General features: G+C 42.3%; 1 protein-coding gene across 35 annotated transcripts in view; it reads right to left on the bottom strand.

Annotated features, from left to right (window-relative positions):
* Sgip1 (SH3GL interacting endocytic adaptor 1) overlaps window positions 1-19,635 on the bottom strand; it is a 194,846-nt gene that overhangs the window by 72,039 nt on the left and 103,172 nt on the right. For 25 of the 35 annotated variants that reach the window (XM_075946069.1, XM_075946073.1, XM_075946078.1 and 22 more), the window contains 2 exons: window positions 19,500-19,554; window positions 18,383-18,573 (listed from right to left, as the gene is read on the bottom strand). In XM_075946069.1, the coding sequence (XP_075802184.1) occupies window positions 18,383-18,573; window positions 19,500-19,554 (246 nt within the window). The remainder of the gene's footprint in view (window positions 1-18,382; window positions 18,574-19,499; window positions 19,555-19,635) is intronic. The other 10 variants (XM_075946090.1, XM_075946092.1, XM_075946063.1 and 7 more) reach the window with 1 other exon arrangement.

Raw genomic sequence — 19,635 nt, 5'->3', positions numbered from 1 at the left:
GCAACAAGGGTCACAGTGTGAACTTCTACTAATAATCTTTCAGCTGGGGATTAAATTCTTTTTGTAAGACATGTTTATCAGTCGTTTATAGAAACAAATGCGTTTTGCTTAATGAAAATGAGGAGAGGAAACATGGAAACAAAATGACATGGGTTTCTCTGTTCTTCCTATGCCTCCTCATCCCAGGACATAAGATGGATTAAATCCCCTTCAGTCAACATGTTGGTTTGTGGTGTTAGCGCTCATCAGCGCCACTTAGCATCTCTTAACGTAAGAGTTTCTTAAGTAAGTTAAAAAAATAAATTACAAAAATTCTGTTCAGTGTTTAAAAAAAGAAATTAAGACACCTCTTGGTTTAAAATAAGATAATAACATAAAATTTGTGGTTTTTTAATTTTTGTGCTTTTTTTTTTTTTACCCTGAGATTGTTTCTCTGACTAGCAGCCCTAGCTGTCTTGGAACTAGTTCTGTAGTGTGTGTGTGTAGGGGTGAGGGCGATCTGGCTCTGAGGGTCACAAGGCTGTCCGGTAAGAGGCTTCACTCTGTTCCAGTGTGACGGACATCTAGCTGTCACTTATGGACTCTCAGGTCTGAGTGTTTAGTAACTGTTGCCCTTGGCTAACAAGAGACAGAGACTAACACAGCAAACAACACCAGAAAACACAACCCGCTGGTGTAACACATGTTCTCACTTGGTATTGCTCTTGGGCAGCCTGTTTTGGTTCTCCATGTTAGAAAATACAAAAGCAGGTTCCAAGTAGGGTAAGCAGTGGGCAAGGGACTTTAAATAGACAAAACAAGATCAGTGCGTCTTGCCTTCTGTCCGTGCTGTCCACAGTGGGACATGTAGCTCAGGCCTGCACATGTGGCCCTATTTTTGATACAACTTGAGCAAGTTACACCCTACGCTTGTTTTTTTTGCTTCCTAAAGCAATGGAAAATTACACTTCCTGGTGGCTGTGATGGCACGTGTCTAAATCCTAGCATTCAGGAGCAAAGGCAGGGCTGCGGATGTGAGGCTGTCTCGGGCTACACAACTCCAGTCTTGGTTACATAGCAAAACCCTGTATCTAAAAATAACACATCTGCCACAGTTGATTTTTTTGGCACTAGCATATAGCCCCACAGGATAAATAATAGGTACTTGGTTTTTCATTATTATCTGAATCTTATACATTTGCACATGTTATAGAAACTTTATAAAAATAAAACAAACTGTTGTGGTTTAAGAAAGTAAATTCCAAAGCTGGCGGTAGTGGTGCACACCCTTAATCTCAGCCCTCGGGAGACAGAGGCAGGCGGATCTCTGTGAGTTCGAGGCCAGCCTGGTCTACAAAGTGAGTTCCAGTACAACTAGGGCTGCAAAGAGAAACCTGGACTCAAAAAAACAAAACAAAAATCCAGATGCTCGAAGGCTCAGTGTTAAGGATCACAAACAGAAAACCCGAGGCTTCAGAAGAGAAAACAGATTTCCTACTGCAGCATGCAGGCTTGGAGCAGAAAAGCCCTAAAAGGAAGAAGTCTCAAGGAAGGGAACACATGGGCAAGTTTTGATGAAAAATCGCAGAACCTGTCAGGGCACCAGGAATGCCCGCTACCATCACTTCACAAGTGGAAACAGAAACGTGGATAGCACAAACTGGGAAAGAAACACGGGACTCGAAATCATAATTTTTTTTTTCAAAACAAAACAAGTCGCATGATATTATGGCTAGATGCCGAGTTCTACATAATTTCTGGTAGTGGGACTATCCACTTACCCAGTCAATCAATGAGCACGCTCTGTGATGGTTCGTGTGGTCAACTTGGTTAGATCTGGACTCAACAACGACACATGCCTCTGAGTGGGTCTGGCAGAGAATTTCTAGCAGGCTTAACTGGGGGTGCGGTGGGGCTACTCTCCCTTTAAAGGGCAGCCGAGATGTTAAGAAGTCTGAGGGAAAACAATGGTGCTTTTGCTGGCTTGGCTGCCCTTGCTGCGTGCTGGCGAGTGCATCCACCTAACTGTTGCTACAGCTGTTGTCGGCAACCACTGTCATTGATGACTCTCAAGGAACCCTCCAGGCCTTCAGGGCCAGACTGGGATCGATGAGGCATCTGAGTTTTTTGCCCTCTCCAGCATGCAAAGACCCATTGCTGGACTACCCCCTCCCCATAACGTAAGCTAAACTAACACGTTGCTCTTTGTAATATATATCCTGTCTATCATTTCTGTTTCTCTAGAAAACCCAGTACATGTACTATGTGTGTCAGTCAATGCATCATGCTCTGGAGGAAGTGGCTCCTTGGGGGAGACTTAAACCCACCTCCTCTGAGAGCAGGGACAGTTGCCAGAACTATTAGCAAGTGATGTGTCCCTCTAGAAGTTACTTTACACATTGCTTCTCTGGAGTTCACTGTGCTCTGATTATGGCCATTCGCGACTAAAAAGAACTCAGATTCCAGACCCCACAGAGGGAGGACTGACATAGCCAAGGAAAATTTGAAAGATAGAAAATTCAGCCTTTTAAAAAATTGCAATTGACCTAATTCAAAGCATATCACTCCAGACTTTGCTAGTTTTGGTGTGGCTGGTCTAAGATGCTTCTTTGTCAATATGTGTCTGTGGCCATCTTCACCATGATGAAACAGGTTAGCTTGCCTTGGTCAGTGGAACAAAGTGGAAGAATCTGGAGTTCTACAAGGAAAATCTGTTAGCCCTTGTGTAGGGAAACAAGATCTCGTATTCGGACAGTGCAACCAGCGTTCTCTGGGGATGTACTGACTAAGGAGCGTGAGGATGAACACCAAATCCCTCCCTCATGCTTCAGACCAAAACATGAAGCAATGCAAGGATTTCTCCTTATCAACATAAGGTAGGAATGGTGGCTTGGGAAATGACACTGTGAAAAGGGGCAGGGGATGGAAGTCACAGAATTCTTCAGAAGAAAAAAAAATTAGTAATAAAGGAAAGAACCAACACATTTTAGACATAGACTGTATTCTATGGCCAGTTGGTGGTTTATTAAAATGTGGAGAAGACGTTTAAGAACAATCCTGTCTTACGTCTGTTAGGCTGCTCTAGGAGCCCCATGTAGAGGGAGATTCTCAAACTACCTCTGGGATCTTCTGCAATGTCTGCAGAGGTTTGGAAGTGACAGTAGAAGCAATAGTACCCCATGTTTGCTAGCCCCAGTCTAAACCAATCCAAACTGAGAAGACCTTAAGATGAGCTGGCACAGCTGAACATTGACTATCCAGCTTCCTGCACGCACGAGGTCTATACGACACTTAGAACCACGCGGTATTTAGTCTCTCCTGGTGTGCAGGAGCCTGGGGTTCTCCTCCCCCACTAATGACTCTGTGTTTTCTCCTAAACTCAATAGGGTGCTGAACCTTCTGCCAAAGTGAAGACAGGCAAGGGGGTGGTGTTACCAAGCAGCAGCAAATTTGTGGAGTTTGCTCTCTGGCAGGGTAATTTGGGGGCGGAAGGTGGGTGGGCCACCTGGAATCAGCCATCAACACCAGACTGTCTACAGTTCAAAGCTATATCCCTCAACTCATACTTTCTGAATAAATCACTCCATTATGGATTGCACGCGTCCAAGAACAAGACCAAACTCAAAAAGCAAATTACACTCAGTAATGCATTAACTCTTCATATCACTGAATTTTCAAGGTACGAGGAGGAGGAGGTACAAACCTATACTTAACCGCCTCCTATTTTCAACTATTTGACGAGCCCTCTTCTTGACTTCACACAAATCTTTCCTTGCTATTTTTATTTCCTCCTGCCTCCCACAAGTCTCTCAACCGAAGGAGAAGGAAAGTGATGTTGAGGAGAGCCACTTCCCAGGGAGCCCAGCTGGCTCCTCAGGTGCACCGGGACATTTCTCATCCCCTCCTGTCAACTCTGACCTCAACTCTAAGAAAGTCAGTACTACTGTTCCCATTTTGCAGACTGGAGAACTGAAACCTAGAGTTAAATAACTTGGCCAGGACACAGACTCATGGCCTGTGCTCTTCCTGCTTGCTCTTAGTCTTCAAAAGGATGAGCTGGAGATGCAGTTTGGGGTAGAGCTATACATCCAATCTGCTCTTGTGGCAGTGTTTCCCATAATGATGATGAGGCCAAGATCACAGGGGTGAGCAAGGCATGTATGAGTCGGAATGTGAACTAAGTTTTGTCTCAATCCTGGAGGGTGGGGGATCCCTGGATTGCAATAGAACTATGATGTAGGTGGGTCTTCTGTCTATGTGTTAATTTCATTGGTTAATAAAGAGACTGCCTGGCCTTTGATAGGACATCAGTTTAGATAGGCAGAGTAAACAGAACAGAATGCTGGGAAGAAGGGAAGTGAGGCAGACGCCATGAAGCTCCAGCCCAAGATGGACGCAGGTCAGACATGCTGAATCTTTCCAGGTAAGACACCACCTCGTGGTGCTACACAGATTATTAGAAATGGGTTAAGCAAGATATGAGAGTTAGCCAAGAAGAGGCTAGATATAATGGACCAGGCAGTGTTTATATGATACAGTTTGTGTGTTGTTATTTTGGGGTACAAGCTAGCTAGGCGGCTGGGAGCTGGGCAGGAACACTGCCCATAGCCCGCCGCTCCTTCTACAGAACTAAACATGTCTAAAAACAACCCTCCTCAGGGCAAACCTGCCCTGAGTCCTGGCTCCTTGAAGACCAAATGTAAATTTAGAAACACATGAGAAAGGCAAAGCTCTCATGTTCCACAGAAGCCACCCATATCCTAGTGTCTACTGAGCATGGCTAAAGCTGCACCCTGTGCGTTCCAGAAGGAAAGAGACTTCCCCACCAGAGACCCTGGGAGGAGGGAGGGAGACAGACCACAGTTTCAAAAAACCACAGGGAGGGAAGGTGGTATGGAGAAGGGGGAATGTCAGTGTGTGTCTACAGCAGCATGGTGGTACTATCTGGTGAAGTAACTTGAAGAGTAAGAATGTTTATTTTCCAGGTGGGCGTCAATCGCCAGTACAGCTTCTTGAAGAAGGACCATACTTAAAACAATTTAGTAAGGCTTCTTGAATCTCGGTAAGGCAAAGTTCTGAATATGTTTCCCCAGTTTGATGCTGAGGCTAATTAATTATTGATTGTGGGTCTAAATGACTTTTGAGTTTTTGGACCATCTAAATAACAGTATTCATGATATTCTTTAAAACATGCTCTAGGCTCTGCAGAGAGTTCTAATGACATTGAGATTGTCTTGAATGTTATGTGCTTTCAAGGTTTTGTACCATCTAAATATCAGTATTCATGATATTTTTAAAAACATGCTCTAGGCTCTGCAGAGAGTTCTAATGGCATCGAGATTGTCTCGAACATTATGTGCAGTCTGAGTGTTCATTAGCCCTCAACTCATGCATCTCACCGAGCAGCCCCAGAGGGAGTATGAGAATTGTCGTGCTTACGGGTGAAGAAACAAAAGGCAGATTTGGAACCTTCCAGGATCACTAACAGAGAGGTGACTCATTTGAGCAACTGTGATAATATTACAATAAGTCTATATTCATTTTCCTCGAGTTTCCTTACAGAAAGCCACACTCAGTAAAATTCCATTGTATATTGAACCCTGCTTTTTGCCATGGTTTGGAAAGGCATCTTAAAGTTCAATGTTATTTTACTCTTTAAAAACAAAAGCATTGGGCTGGAGAGATGGCTCAGCGGTTAAGAGCACTGGCTGCTCTTCCAGAGGATCCAGGTTCAATTCCCATGCCCACGCGGTGGCTCACGACTGTAACTCCAGTTCCAGGGGACCCAACACCCTTACACTGACATGCAGGCAAAATACCATAGCACATAAAATATAAATAAGTCCTTAAAAGAAAGAACAAAGCCATCTCTTTGTAATATACTGTAATGGAAGTGTTCATCCGCTCTGAGTTTGCACAGGGCTGTCCCACATGTCTGTTTTTGGGAGGAATGGAAAGTGCAGGGCAGCTACTGCCCCACTGTGTGTTTGAAGACCTTGCCTGAGTTCAGGTAGGTCGTCTCTTCTCCCCCCTCAGTGGCAAGTGCGGTTTTTATGTGTGTTGAAAGAAAAATCAATCTCATCTGTCCAGAATAGAGAAATTGGACTTAAAAGTTCCTCTAGATGTCAGATCAGATTTGTTGAAGAAGGGAAGTTCAAGGTAGGCAGGAGCTATAAATGCCTCATACATAGGTCAGGGCACGGAGGCACAGCATGCTGTTGGGGCAGGACTGGAAATGTGGAAGCTTAGCACAGCTCTCCAAAGGGAGAGAAACAAAACGAAAAATGTAGAATATTGACAAGGAAACCAATGGCTGCTCCCAGGGGTCTGTGTGTGCCAGTCATTTATTCATGATTAAGGAGCTCCTCCCACTAAGCGTGGACAACAGAATGCCAAATAAGACTTGCCCCTGATAGAGGCCTATAAAGTCAGCATCCAAACAACTGCAGGGCTTAATTACGATCTTGGCTTCACAGGTGAGGACATATGCCCTCCGTAGCAGTCCTAGGGCTCATATCAAGAGACACAGGAAGACACAGTGGCCAGCCCAGCCCAAATCCATGCCTTCTTTTTCTTCCACTGCAGCTGCCCACTAGTGACCCACAGTCTCAAGCCAAGTGTTTACACAGAAGACTTTCTAGAAGGCACATGGAAATAAAGGCAGTGGCCTTGGGTGCCATGGTAACTACTCCCACCTGTCTCCTTCTCCCAGGGCTTTTGGACACTTAAGGTCTCCCAAATACAGCTCTGTTTGATGACTTCTAACGGGGGTGAAGGAAGTAGGTGGGGGGCAGCATGAGAGCACAGCTGGGTGAATTATTGTTGCTTGAACAAGAGAGGATAAGCTGCGGATGAGTGTAGAAGCAGGGGGTGCAGCATCCCACACTGCTCTATCCTTGGCCTGATCCCATTAACTTTGGCTGACTCACAAGTATTTATTGAATGACAATGATTCACAAGGCTCTGTGTCAAAGGCAGGAGATTTGAGGTGGACACCAAAATGTGTCATGCATTCTCCTGAAGAAGGGTGGCTTGCACCAACTTTGAGTCAACCTTCACAACTCTGCATACCTCAATATTTGCCTCTGCTGCAGAGAGCTGAGCTGATCAAGGTCATGTCTTGCCATGGCTCCTAAGAAGAGGACCCGATGATACTGCGGTAGAGCAGTTTCTCCTCAGCCACACACATAACATGGAAGCATCACCCAGTCTCCAGCGCAGGCTGTTTGTTGAGGGATGCCCCAAATCATTCATCTCTCTCTGCCCACAGCATCCTTCAAGTGTTTAACTCAAGGTCAGTTGGCAAAAGGAGGGACATATTTGTACAATCATAATCAAGGATAAAAATCATAACACATGCTCAACAATGAAATACCCTGGTCTAAGAAGTAGTGAGTATTCCTTTGGCCAGGAATAGTGGTCATAAGTTTGATTGCAGTATTCTGGAGGGAGAAGAGGGCAGTCTTTGCTAGTTTGAGGCAAGCTCGGTCTACATAGTAGGTTCCGTGCCAGTTAGAGATACACAGTGAGACCTTATCCTCAAATAAAATGGCCCAAAAGCAATGAAGACAGAGGAGTTACTCCTGTTGCTGGAGGGGTGCATTCCGACCACACAGGATGCCTGAGTGGAGTGTTATTTCTATTCAGCTTGACAGTAGCCAACATGCAGCCTAGCTTTACTGGTCTTTCAAAATTGATGATGAGTCATGTTTGAAAGCACTTTCTACCCTTTCATTTGGTTCATAGCAGACTCCTCCCAAATATTCTGGGACCACTTATGATACAGTGGCAGAAGCTGCTAATGTTCTTCTGATTAGCATTTGTTAACCTGTCTTCTAGCAATTGAACCCGAACTTTAGTCGGCCATATGTCTTTCCAAGAGAAGACTACATTTCCCAGACTTCCTTTGCAGCAGGAGATGCCCTGGGAGTGAATTGTTACCAGAATCTCGTGGTAATGATGTGAGAACTATCTGAGTCAAATCTTTAAAGGGAAACATGTGCTTTCCATTTTTTTCCCCCTCCATCTCAAGATCTAAATAGGGAAGGGCTTGGTGTCAGGTAGCAACAACCCAGGAAAGCAGAGCAATGATGCGCAAAGTTCCTGGGCTTTTGAGTGATGCCTGGGAGAAGAACTCTCTAGCCTTCTGTGCTGTCTAGCATGTTTGACCTTAATGTGGGAGAGAGATAAAGCCTCTCTATTGTTAAAGCCTTGTTACTTTTATCTCTGGTGAAGCAACTCAACTCCAGTGCTCTACCTTATACAGAGGTGAGATCCAAAACAAGCATGGGTGATTTTCATTCCCTGCCTGACTCTGTTACGGTATTGTATCAGGAAAAGAAGGGGAATTAATACCCCTCACCTGGGAGTTAATTCCTGGATTGCCCTTCATCACATTTTCTATTTTACATAAAAATCCAGGGACATGATGAAATCTGGATTAAAAATACAGTATGTGTTCAATGATACAGAAGAATTTTACTACTCATTAAGACTCTAGTTTTTGTCAGATTCCCAGGCCTGGCAGCAGATTAGAAGCTACTTCCCTGTAACCTGCTTGAGAAGAGTTTGTGAAGGAAAAAATAGACCCTGTTTCAAAGAGAAAAAGATTTGGAAATTCACAAAAGCATTGGGAGCATAGGTGAAGATAGCTGAAAAGCAGGTACATGGGAAATAGAAGCTAAGCTCGGGACAGCATCAGTTTGCTGTGTTCCCCAGTGGAGGAGGGGAAGCAGAAGGCTCTTAAAAGGTAGCCCAGGCTGCCCTGGGAAGAGAGGCTGGCAGTCCTACCCCCAATCCCAAAACTACTCACAGGTTTCAGTGAGGGAGTGATTCCAAAATGAAGTTCAGCAGAGGAGAGGAAGCTCATTCCACTCTGTATGATGCCATGACAGCTGGGTACCATCTAGACAGGGTCCCTATTGTTTATAAACATTTTACCCAGGGAGTTTAAGAAAAGGGACCCATCACAAGTCAGGGAGCCTGTATTATTTTGGAAAGTCTTGGAATGATGGGAGAAAGTGTCCAGCTTGCAGACTGCAAAACTAAGTTTGGCCAGCAAAGGACCCTGGTGTGTGGAAAAGGGAAGGTGGTTGTGGAACCAGACACTTGTCCGGTACAGGCTTAATACCAGTGTGAAGTACAGAAAAGTCTTGGGGCCATGTGTGTCACACGAAGCCTGCATCCCTAGCCTATAACAGTTTCAATGTTTTGAGAGCTCAGCATCTCATTCCTCTCTGTTTCTTGCCCATTAAGCATCTCCCTGTCTTTTAATATATACTTTCAGGTTCAACTTCTGTTTTGCTACTGATGTGTGTGTGTGTGTGTGTGTGTGTGTGTATGTGTGTGTGTGTGTGTGTGCACACACATGCAGTGGCATGAATATGAAGTCAGAGAATAACCATTGGGAGTCAGTGCTATCCTTTCACCTCCAGGTTCTGGGGATTGAAAGTAAGTCTTTTGTGTGTGTTTTTTTGTTTTTTTGTTGTTGTTGTTTTTTGTCATCTTTTTCGAGAAGGCATCTCACTGTGTAACTCTAGCTGTCCTGGAGCTCACTCTGTAGGCCAGGCTGGCCTCACACTCTCAGAGATCCACCTGCCTCTGCCTCCGAGTGCTGAGATGACGGGCATATGCCACTCTACCCAGCTTCATACTTCTATATTTTTATTCCTCTTATATTTGCTTATTTTGCTTACAATTTTTCTTATTATTGAAAAATTTTGTTGTTGTTTTTTCTTTTTCTTTAACATTTTTCTAATTCCTTTCTCTTATTCTCTCCACTCTCCCCTTCTTTAAGCTTGCTGTTCTATTTTTCCTTTCCCCGTATCCTTCTTTTATCTCATTTAATATTTTCATATTTATCCTGAATAATATTTACTGTTAGAGAATGCTTAGTATTAGGTTTTAAATTTTTGTATTACTATTAATATATTAGTGGATTCGAATTGATTTATGTATATTTTTATATCTTGCACGGTTTTATGCTGCTGTTATTACAGCAGTTTCTTTCCCTCTCTGGGTTGCACCCAGGACTGAGCCTTCAAAAGCAAGCTTCTTAATAAGAATATCCACAGATAAAACGGACAGAAATCTAAGCCAAGAGATGAACAAGCTACAGTCCAGAACAAGAAACAGAAAATGCAAAACAACACAGCTCCTTCAAAAGATCCTATCTCTTCAACTACGAAACTTGAAGATACTGAACTAGGTAAAATATCAGATGATAGTCCTGAAAGTTTACTAGTATCATGGTCAGTGGTCTCAAAGAGGATGTATGCAAAGACTCGAATTCAAGAAGATAAAGCCAAGGAAGGTGAAATCAGCAACTTAGAGAAAAGGTTGGCAAAATGGAGGAGAAAAACCAGCAACATATTAAAATCAGCAGTGTGAAAGAAATTCTACAAGGAAAATGGGATTTTGAAAAAAAAAAGATAAAAATTAAAAACACAGTAAAGCAAACAAAAAACACACTGGGAAGTATCTCCAATAGACTCTACCAGACAGAGAATGGGAGGTAAGTCAGATAATTACACTGAAATGCCAACAAGAAAAAGAAATTATGACCACACTATCTAGTCACCTGGCAGTCTGTGGGGTAGATGGAGCTGAGATAAAAATAAAGAGATAGAAAATCTGTTCAATGAAATTATAGTGAAAAAAGACATGGACATCTAAACATAAGAAGCATGTCGAACCTCAAAGCTGTATGATGGGGGAAGAACTTCTCTATAACACATTATAGTAAAATTATCAAAACTTCATAACAGTTATAGACAAATTATCAAACCAGCAAAGAAATCTTGTAAGGAAAAAAACACACACACACCTACAAAGGCAAATATAAAACAACAACAACAACAAAAAAAACCCAGGAAACTCCAGGAAAGGATAGGATGATTATTTCATGCCTCAAAAGTAACTGTTAACTAAGGCTGCTAAACACAGCAATGAAATCTTATAAAACTGGTGGAGAAATACAGAGAGGAAGAGAAAACAAGGCAGTTTGTAATCATCAAGCCAGCACTGCGAACATTCTTAAAGGAATGCTATACACAGAGGAGAAAGAGTTTCAACTCCAAGAGCACAAGAAAGGATAAATCTCAGGAGAGGAAAAGCTCAATAAAGGAGCAGTTGGAGGGAAATCTATCAATTCCAGCACAGGAAAACAGTGAGCTCCTACACTAGCAAGGGAGAAAAGAAAGAAGAAAAAATAATCCAAACAATAAAAACAACCAATGAAATTATAGACATTAGCAAACATCTCCCAATATTAATCTTAAATATAAATGACCCCAACTCATTCAGTACAGAGATACATATTAGCTGACTGGATTAAAATGTATGAGTTGTTTAATTTTTTATTGTTTCCCAGAGGCATACCTCACTAGCAGGGACACCCACAGGAGTCAAAAGGATGGAAATCAATCCATCAAGCAAATGGAATTTACCAGACTGGAGAGACAGCCTACAGAATGGGATAAAAATTTATGCTAACTATGCCTCAGGTGGGGGAATAATATATAGAATCTAAAGGTTCCATTTGGAAGCTAACGGTTGGTTACCCTAATGATCGTCTTGCCGGTGGGCGTCTCTTGCCATGTAGGTTGGTTTTTGATCAAATTTTAGGCCTAAGCTACAGGAGGACGTTATACCTGGTACTGTAAATGTGGTCATGGCTGGGGTCATCGTGGGTCCTTAGAGGGGAGCCTCACTCTGCAGTTTAGTTAAGTAGACATGGTGTCAAACTGTTCTCTACACATTTATGTTTAAACCCCTAGATCAGTGATGCTCTCAGCCTTTGCCTTAGAGACTTCTGTTCGCAATGAGTGAATGTTAGTGCAGAGACCACCTGACTTTTGAGTGCTCAGGTCTAAATGGGATCAGTTCTCAAAGGCTCTAAGGACATTGTAGAAGAGGGAGAAGAAGGAATCTAAGAGCCAGAGGATGGGAAGTGCTGCCGTAAAGTGTTGTCTTCTGGACGTTCCTTAATTGTTTCACTTGAACTACACAAGACTAAGTCCATCAAGTATCCCATCATGGACGGGCAAGGGGGCCAGAAGGTCCTGTCCTCCCAAAGGAGCCAAGTACAATTAAGTGTTGCACAGGGAAGTGGGAGCCGTTCTCCTCAGTCCTGTAGCCAGTAGTTCATTGCATCACTCAGGCAAGTAACTTTTTCTCATGTTTGTGCAGGCAACCGTAATTAGATGCAGTGCATCACACACAAAGAAGACACAGAATAGGAAGCAAACTTGAAAAGAAGGGTTTGGTGGGTGAGGGAGGCCCGTGGGATAGTGGAAGAGACTTTGGTCAAAGGTTTTGTGTGTGTGTGTGTGTGTGTGTGTGTGTGTGTGTGTGTAATGTTTGTATGAAATTGTAAAAAAAAATAAGAAAGCTGTGAAAGTTTAAAAACTAAAATATTGACGCCATCTCAACCCCGGTCAAAAGACAAATAGCTATTTGAGGAAAGAGGAACACTTACATGATACTGCTGGGAATGTAACTGCTGTAGTTGTTCTGGAAGTCAGTGTGGAGGTCCCTCAAAAACCAAACCTAACCAAACCAAATCAGAACTACCATCTTGCCCAGCTTTAGGACTCCTGGATGTATTCTTGTGGGACTCCAAGCATACCACGAGACATTTGTACACCTGTACTCCCACACTGTTCACAAGAGCTAAGAAATGACAGCGTAGATGACTGTCAGTGCACAAAGATAGTGTGGGACATACACATAATTGAAGCTTTATTCAAGCATAAAAGTAAATGGTATCATGGCATTCACAGGAAAATTGACAGAGCTAAAAGATCATTTTGGTAAAGCAAAATAATCCAAGACTAAGATAAATGCTCAATGCTTTCTCTCATATGTAAACAACAGATTTGTGTGTGCATGTGTGAGCATGTATGCATGTGTGTGTGTGCATGTAGATCGTAAAAGTAAAAAAAAAGGAACCATGAAAAAGGACAGGGAGATAGTAAAAGAGCATTGATTGAAGTGGTGGGTGGAACTCATACGGCATGAAGACAGTGGAGAGAACTATTTGGGGAAAGAAATGAGACCACCAAGACAGGAACAGAAGAGAGAGGGTGAATGAGTAAGAAAGTACTTGGATACGAATGTCTGAAAATACACAAGGAAACCTGTCACTTTATTTCATAATTTAAAACGTTAAAAAAGTTTTCTGTTTAGAAACCTCCAATTGTCTTTGTTGCTTAAGCTTTGAGAAGAAAGGCTTTCAGAGAAGTGTGCAATGCATCTGCACACGATAATATTGCTTATTTTATTTTACTTATTTTCTGAACTAGTTGGCTAGGTAGTTTGTAGAGGAGAAATAAGCAGAATAAAACAAACTCCCAGGAAAAGAGATCAAGTGGGATATATTTAAGGAACTCAGATTCAGAGATGAGCGAAAAGGTGAAATACAATTTTTAATTAAAAAATATCAAAATTGGGACTGGAGAGATGGCTCAGTGGTTAAGAGTACCAGCTGCTCTTCCAGAGGGCCCAAGTTCAATTCCCAGCATCCACAGGGTGACCCAAAGCAACTGTAACTCCAGTCCCAAAATGTCTGATCCCTCTTTAGACTTCTGGGGGCACTGTATGCATGTGGTGTAGAAACACACACGCAGGCAAAACACTCACACAATATAATGAATAAATAAAATAAATAGAATAAACAAGCAAACAGAATACATAAAAATCTTAAAATGAATAGAAATCAGAACTTCAATGGTTTGAAGACCTTTTATGACCCATTTAGAACCCCATCTTTTCCTATTAATGCCAGGCTTGATGCTTTTGTAACATACCAGACAGAGCCTTAGTGGGAGATTTTGGCGTAGCACTGACTGATTTAGGCAGTCTGTCTTCTCTGACACTGGGAGAAAGCTCTGGTGTACAGATTTCTGACTGCTTCACTGGAAACCTCCAAAGCTGTAGCAGGCTCATGGGTCATTGCATCACGACACCATCTGGATCTTACAAAGTTATTTTTATTCATCTGATTTTCATGAAATCAGAATGCGGCATATGATCTATGACTTCCTGTAGTATCTGGAAGAGGGTATGGATTCTAAAACCACTCAGGTTCAGCCTTTATCTTTATGCACATTCAGAATTGTTTTGTGGGATATTTGCACACTGTGTGAAGACGTGTTGCTGTGATAGGTGTAATGAAAAGCTGAACGGCCAATAGCTAGGCGGGAGAGATAGGCGGGACTTCCAGGAAAGAAAGAGGAACTCAGTATAATTCTAGGTGCCTGAGAGAGATGCCAACGAGACATATAGAATGAAAGAAAGGTTAAAAAAAAAAGCCACAAGGCAAAATGTACATGAATACAAATCGATTCATTTAAGTTGCAAGAGCTAGTGGGACAAGCCTAAAGTTAAGGCTGAGATTTCATAATTGATAACAAGTCTCTGTATCTTTATTTGGGGCTGTCAGTGGAAAAGAAAGATTGACTACATCTGAAATCCAATGTGAGTGCACATATTTCCACATAGGACCTGAGAGGGCTTAAAAAAAAAGTCCCAAACACACAAACATAGAGTCAGACATGGCTTTCTGGTCTCTCAGGTGGCCAGTGCTTGGCATACAGAGGCACGGCTCCCAGTCGCTGCCGGCTAGAGTCAGCTGACAGTGCCATGACCCAGAGCCACGTGCAAAGCTGGCCTGTGGGGTGGCTGGCGTGGCAGGTTAAGATTTGTCATGGGGTCATAGAATGTTGAAGGCATGTAGTAAAGCCAGGCCCGACCCAGAAAGCTTCTAAAACCAGTACAGTATGTTTAAACATGTGCTTAGATGCTAAGGAAAGAAAAGAAAATGGGTATAGACAAGCCATAGAAAATAATAAATAGTTTAAAAATAATAAATGCAAAGCCTTTAAAGAAAGAGCAAAGCAATATAAAAGGAAAAAGCTGTATAAAGGCGGGAAGTATCGATAGGCTGTCTGGAGCCTATGGTGCTTTCTTGACTTTCATCTTTTTAACACTAATGTACAAAAAGTAATAGCTACTGAGGGACATTGGATTATGGAAACTGCTAACTTAAACCACCCTATCTATTTTAATAAGAACATATTAAATTCAAAATGAAAGTAAAATATATTGTGTTGTGGGAAAGTTTATGGCCTTTTCCCACGGAAACAAAAAGTTATGGCTCTCTTCAAAATTACTAAAGATCAGATTTAATTGGGGGAGACCTCCTGAAAAATCTTGGCTACAGACATGAAAAAAGAAACCAAGACAGACTACAGGGCAGGTAACATATATGCTGATCCCTCTGCATGGGAGCAGCTCTGAGACTGGGTAAGCCATGATAAATCTTGTTGGCTACAGAGTCCTTATGACTGGTTATTGCATGCCGTCTTTTTATATAACATGGATGGCAATTTATAATTTGGTTATGCAGTCCAAACTGACTTATAAAGTTGATAGATGCATTTTACCTTCTCCAACATAGAACAAAAAATTATCCATAACTGACGTGTGCACGCTGCACATTCTGTCCTTGTGTTAATGTCCTTTAAAAGTTTAGGTGTTTCAGAAAAAAAAGGACCAGGCACCAATGAAGAGGAGTAGTCAGGTGATCCGGCCTCTCAGAATGCCTCTGTTGCAGTTTCCTCAAAAATCTGCATTCAGAACAGCTTCAAAGCTGCTAGCTGAGATGGTCCAGTTTCACAGACTATGCAGCCAAGACTTCCGATAAGCTCAATACTTTCCCATCACACAAAGACTGGACAGCAAATGTTAGAGCTAGCTTTCCCAAGACTCGACCATTATCTCGATCTCCTTAGGGTCGCCTAAAGATGCCGTTGCCCCCAGATAGCAGGAAGCAATTTAATAACATGATACCCACATATGCAAGAGGTAGGGTGTATGTACCTTGGTTGTTCAATGGATTATGAATGTTTATCATCATTTAGGGGCATTGGTTACAAATTATTGCTGGTCATGGTCAGGGAAAACATTAAAAAAAGAATATTGGATTCAAGGATCTCTTTCTGAAAAGAAAAAAGGGGGATATGGGAGTGATAGGAAAAAGCATAGATTATTGAATCTATTTTTAGACTAAAAAACAATTGCCAGTCTCAATTGGTCCTGCCTCAAAGCAATGTGCTAGACTTTGTTGGCATCCCATGGGAAGACTTTCCCTCTCTGAGGATAGATTGAGGTAGAGAGTGCAGGAGGAGGGGAAGGAGTGGGAACTGGGGTTGATATGTAAAATGAAAAAAGATAGTTTTTTTTAAAAAAATTAATTTAAAAAGAGAGGTAAACTCCTTCCTTTTTATTTAGACAAAGGGAAAATGTGGGATATTTTTACACCATGTTAAGATGTGTTTCTGTGATTGCTGTAATAAAAAGCTGAATGGCCAATAGCTAGGCAGGAGAAGGAAAAAACTTGGGATAATTCTAGGATGTGAGAGAGATGCCAATGAGACATGGAGGGAGTCAGACATACAGAATGAAAGAAAAGTAAAAAAACAAACTAACAAACAAACAACAACAAAAAAAACGAGGCAAAATGTAGATGAATGTAAATGGATTAATTTAAGTTATAAGAACTAGTAGGTACAGCCTAAACTGAGGCCAAGCTTTCAGAGTTAATAATAAATCTCTGGGTTATTATTTGGGGCTGGTGGTAGAAAAGAAAACCCAACTAGAAAACTGTCCCTAATAGAGTGACAAGAGCTCATTCCTAGTCTAAATACCAAAATTACAAATACATAGGAGTGTCCCTTATGAAAGAAAATTACATGGCAAAGGGAACAAATTGGGCTGTGGGATGAGGCCAGGAGAGTAGCCCTCCAACCTGTGAGCGGAGCCATCTAACTCCAAACTGTGGTCTCAGTGTGTGTGCATCTACTTTTCCTCTGTTTCTAGGACCTCTTTTCTGAGCCTTAACCACCTGGTGGGAGCCGCTTACCTGAAAGGTAGCTTCTGAGGAAGCTTCCGGCTTCCAGACACTTTTCTCACTGTGCCTCAGCAGCATAGCAGGTTGGAGGAGTAGATGCACCAAGTGACTTGGACACACATCCATTTTACAGTGGATCCCCATGGCCTAGATTCAGTGAACTTTAAGCTATGGCTCTGAGATCTGTATAGAAAGCCCACTTCCCTGTGCAGTCATTCACTTAATCAGGTAGACTTGCCTCTTCCCTTCTTGTGCAACTCCCAAAGACCCACTCAATTTATTATGCCCTACAGAGAAGGGGACAGAAACTTGTTTCTGACATTTGAATAGATTTTTCTTCAATTGAGAAAGAACCATAGTGACTCAGTAAGCAAAAGGTGATGAGCAAGATGTCAGCTGGAAAGTGGGTGTTTTACCTAAGGCGCCCATGACTACAAATCAAAGGCCAGCATGTGAGTTTAAAATCTGTGCCTTCCGTTGAAGAGGAGAAAGAAATGGCATTTCATGCTTCTGTTAAGGTAGCAGGTGAAGATACGATGAAAAAATACTGGGAAGTCATTTGCAGTGTGTGGGTTACTACTAGAAATCATTTTAATTGTCGCCAACATATGGGATAAATTCCACTGTTAAGTTTTGCTTTAATTTTTTTTTTATCCCATGAGGGCAAAGTTTTATTCTCAAAAGATAAACAATTACAATAGCTTTACAGAGGTTAGTTGAGATATTTCTAGAAGCCCCTAGAAAGTGGTTAGCATTTACTAACTAGCCCATTGAGGGGGATGGTCCCTGGAGAAGCCAAGAGAATCTTATTAGTGAGCTTGCATCTGTGTTCACAGCTATTCTTAGAAGACAGTGTTGGCATTTTTCAAACCCCAGGGAGAAAATACTTAAAATATTAGCACTCAGAACTCAGCAACTGAGGTAATGCAGTGGGCAGGAATGGGGAATGGAAGCCCGGATCATGGGGGAAGACCAATTAGCATGATATAAATAAGGCAAGGGCTGTGCATGAGGATTCTAAATTCCGAGAGTATTTAAAACAATTTGAGGATAAAATATAATGAAGAATCTGAGTTTGAGAAATCTAATGAGATTTTATTTATTTACTATGATTTTGGAGCATCTCAAGGGGAAATATTTTTTAAAAGCAATTTTCTTGGCTTTTGTGTATTTTCATGAAGACAGAAACCAAGATGTGTTTTTAAAGCATCGCTCCTTAACCTGTGAAATTCATATTCTTTTAAAATTAAGTCTCTTTTAGAAGTGTGGAATATCTTTTTCTTATTTTTTTTCTTTGTCCGATGATTATTAAAGAACAAAAGAAGACACCATTCCCTGCTCGTTTACTAGTTTGGAAGGCACAGGAACCGAAATAGAAGAGAGCAAGAGTGAGTTCCCCGGGGACTTCAGAGCTCACCAGACTGGACACAGGAGGCCTGTAGCACCTGTGGCAGGACCCGGCTCTCCACCAACCTCACCAAAGCTTAACACAGGGACTCCACTCACCACAGGTGATGGGGAGAGCGCGATGTTGCCTATTGAAGCCTTCAGCTCATCTACTGTGGCAGCGTTTTTAAGGACGTCCTTCGACTGCAATGGTTTAATCTTGATGTTGAACTTCTTGTGTGATTCTTCTTCCTCTTCGGATTCACTTGAAGAATAAAAGTGCTTTCCTTTGGTAGGTAGAACACAGTTAAGGACACTTAGCTCTTTCTTCTGCTGAGAGGCATTGGTGAGGACAAGACAAGAATGGCTACAGGTAGACACAGCCAAAGGAACCTCGGATGGCAGGAAACCAAAGCAAAACAGAATCGGAGGAAAAGGTTAGGGTTATTCACGAACCTGACCAAGGACCATGGACTCTGAGGAGTACTGGTCAAGATCCTACATTTTCTTTCTCCTTCCTTCCTTCCTTCCTTCCCTCCTTCCCTCCTTCCCTCCTTCCCTCCTTCCCTCCTTCCCTCCTTCCCTCCTTCCCTCCTTCCCTCCTTCCCTCCTTCCTTCCTTCCTTCCTTCCTTCCTTCCTTCCTTCCTTCCTTCCTTCCTTCCTTCCTTCCTTTCCTCCCTTCCTCCCTCTCTCTCCTTTTTTCTTCTCTCTCTCCTTCATTCTTTTATTTTCTTTTTCTTTTTTGTGACAGGCGAACGTTGTGCCTCACACCCAGAGCACAGACAGTAACTCATAAACTTCCTTGTCTCCACACACTGGAAGGCTACTTTAAGGGGCACCAATAGTCTTTAAGTGCTTTGGAGTTGGCCAGAGTAAGACAAGGCTGCTTGAGCCTTTCAGGGCAGTGTCGGATGGAGAGGGCTCTTTGCCATTCACTGTAAATGACACTGTCATATTGGGGTTCAGCAGACAAGCCAGGGTCACAAGTGTGAGGGCTGCTTTACTGCACATTTTCCTCTATCCCAGTGCTTTCTCTCTGTTTCTTGAGCAGATCACGGCATGTGCACGCTCATTAGCCCCCGGGCTGGCCTCTAGGCTGGTCAGTCACCTGTGAGGCTAAGTATAGTAGCTTTGGTTATTTCATTACCTTTGCGAGACCTGAATTTAGCTTCCTGGTTCCTGAGACAATATAAATTAAAAAAATTAAAAAAGAAAGGATATAGCCTGGTTCTTCAGGTCTGATGCTGTAACCTTCTTCATCCAGCTCAGGAGAGTTCTGTAAGACACAAATGCACATACATATGTGTGTGAATACATGTATACACATGCACATACATACATGTAACAGTAATATTAA

Source organism: Microtus pennsylvanicus, chromosome 13, assembly GCF_037038515.1.
Source record: "Microtus pennsylvanicus isolate mMicPen1 chromosome 13, mMicPen1.hap1, whole genome shotgun sequence".
In the NCBI taxonomy this organism is placed as follows: Eukaryota; Metazoa; Chordata; class Mammalia; order Rodentia; family Cricetidae; genus Microtus; species Microtus pennsylvanicus.
Note: the sequence above shows the minus strand (reverse complement) of the source record. Positions and strands in the feature narration are given on the sequence as shown.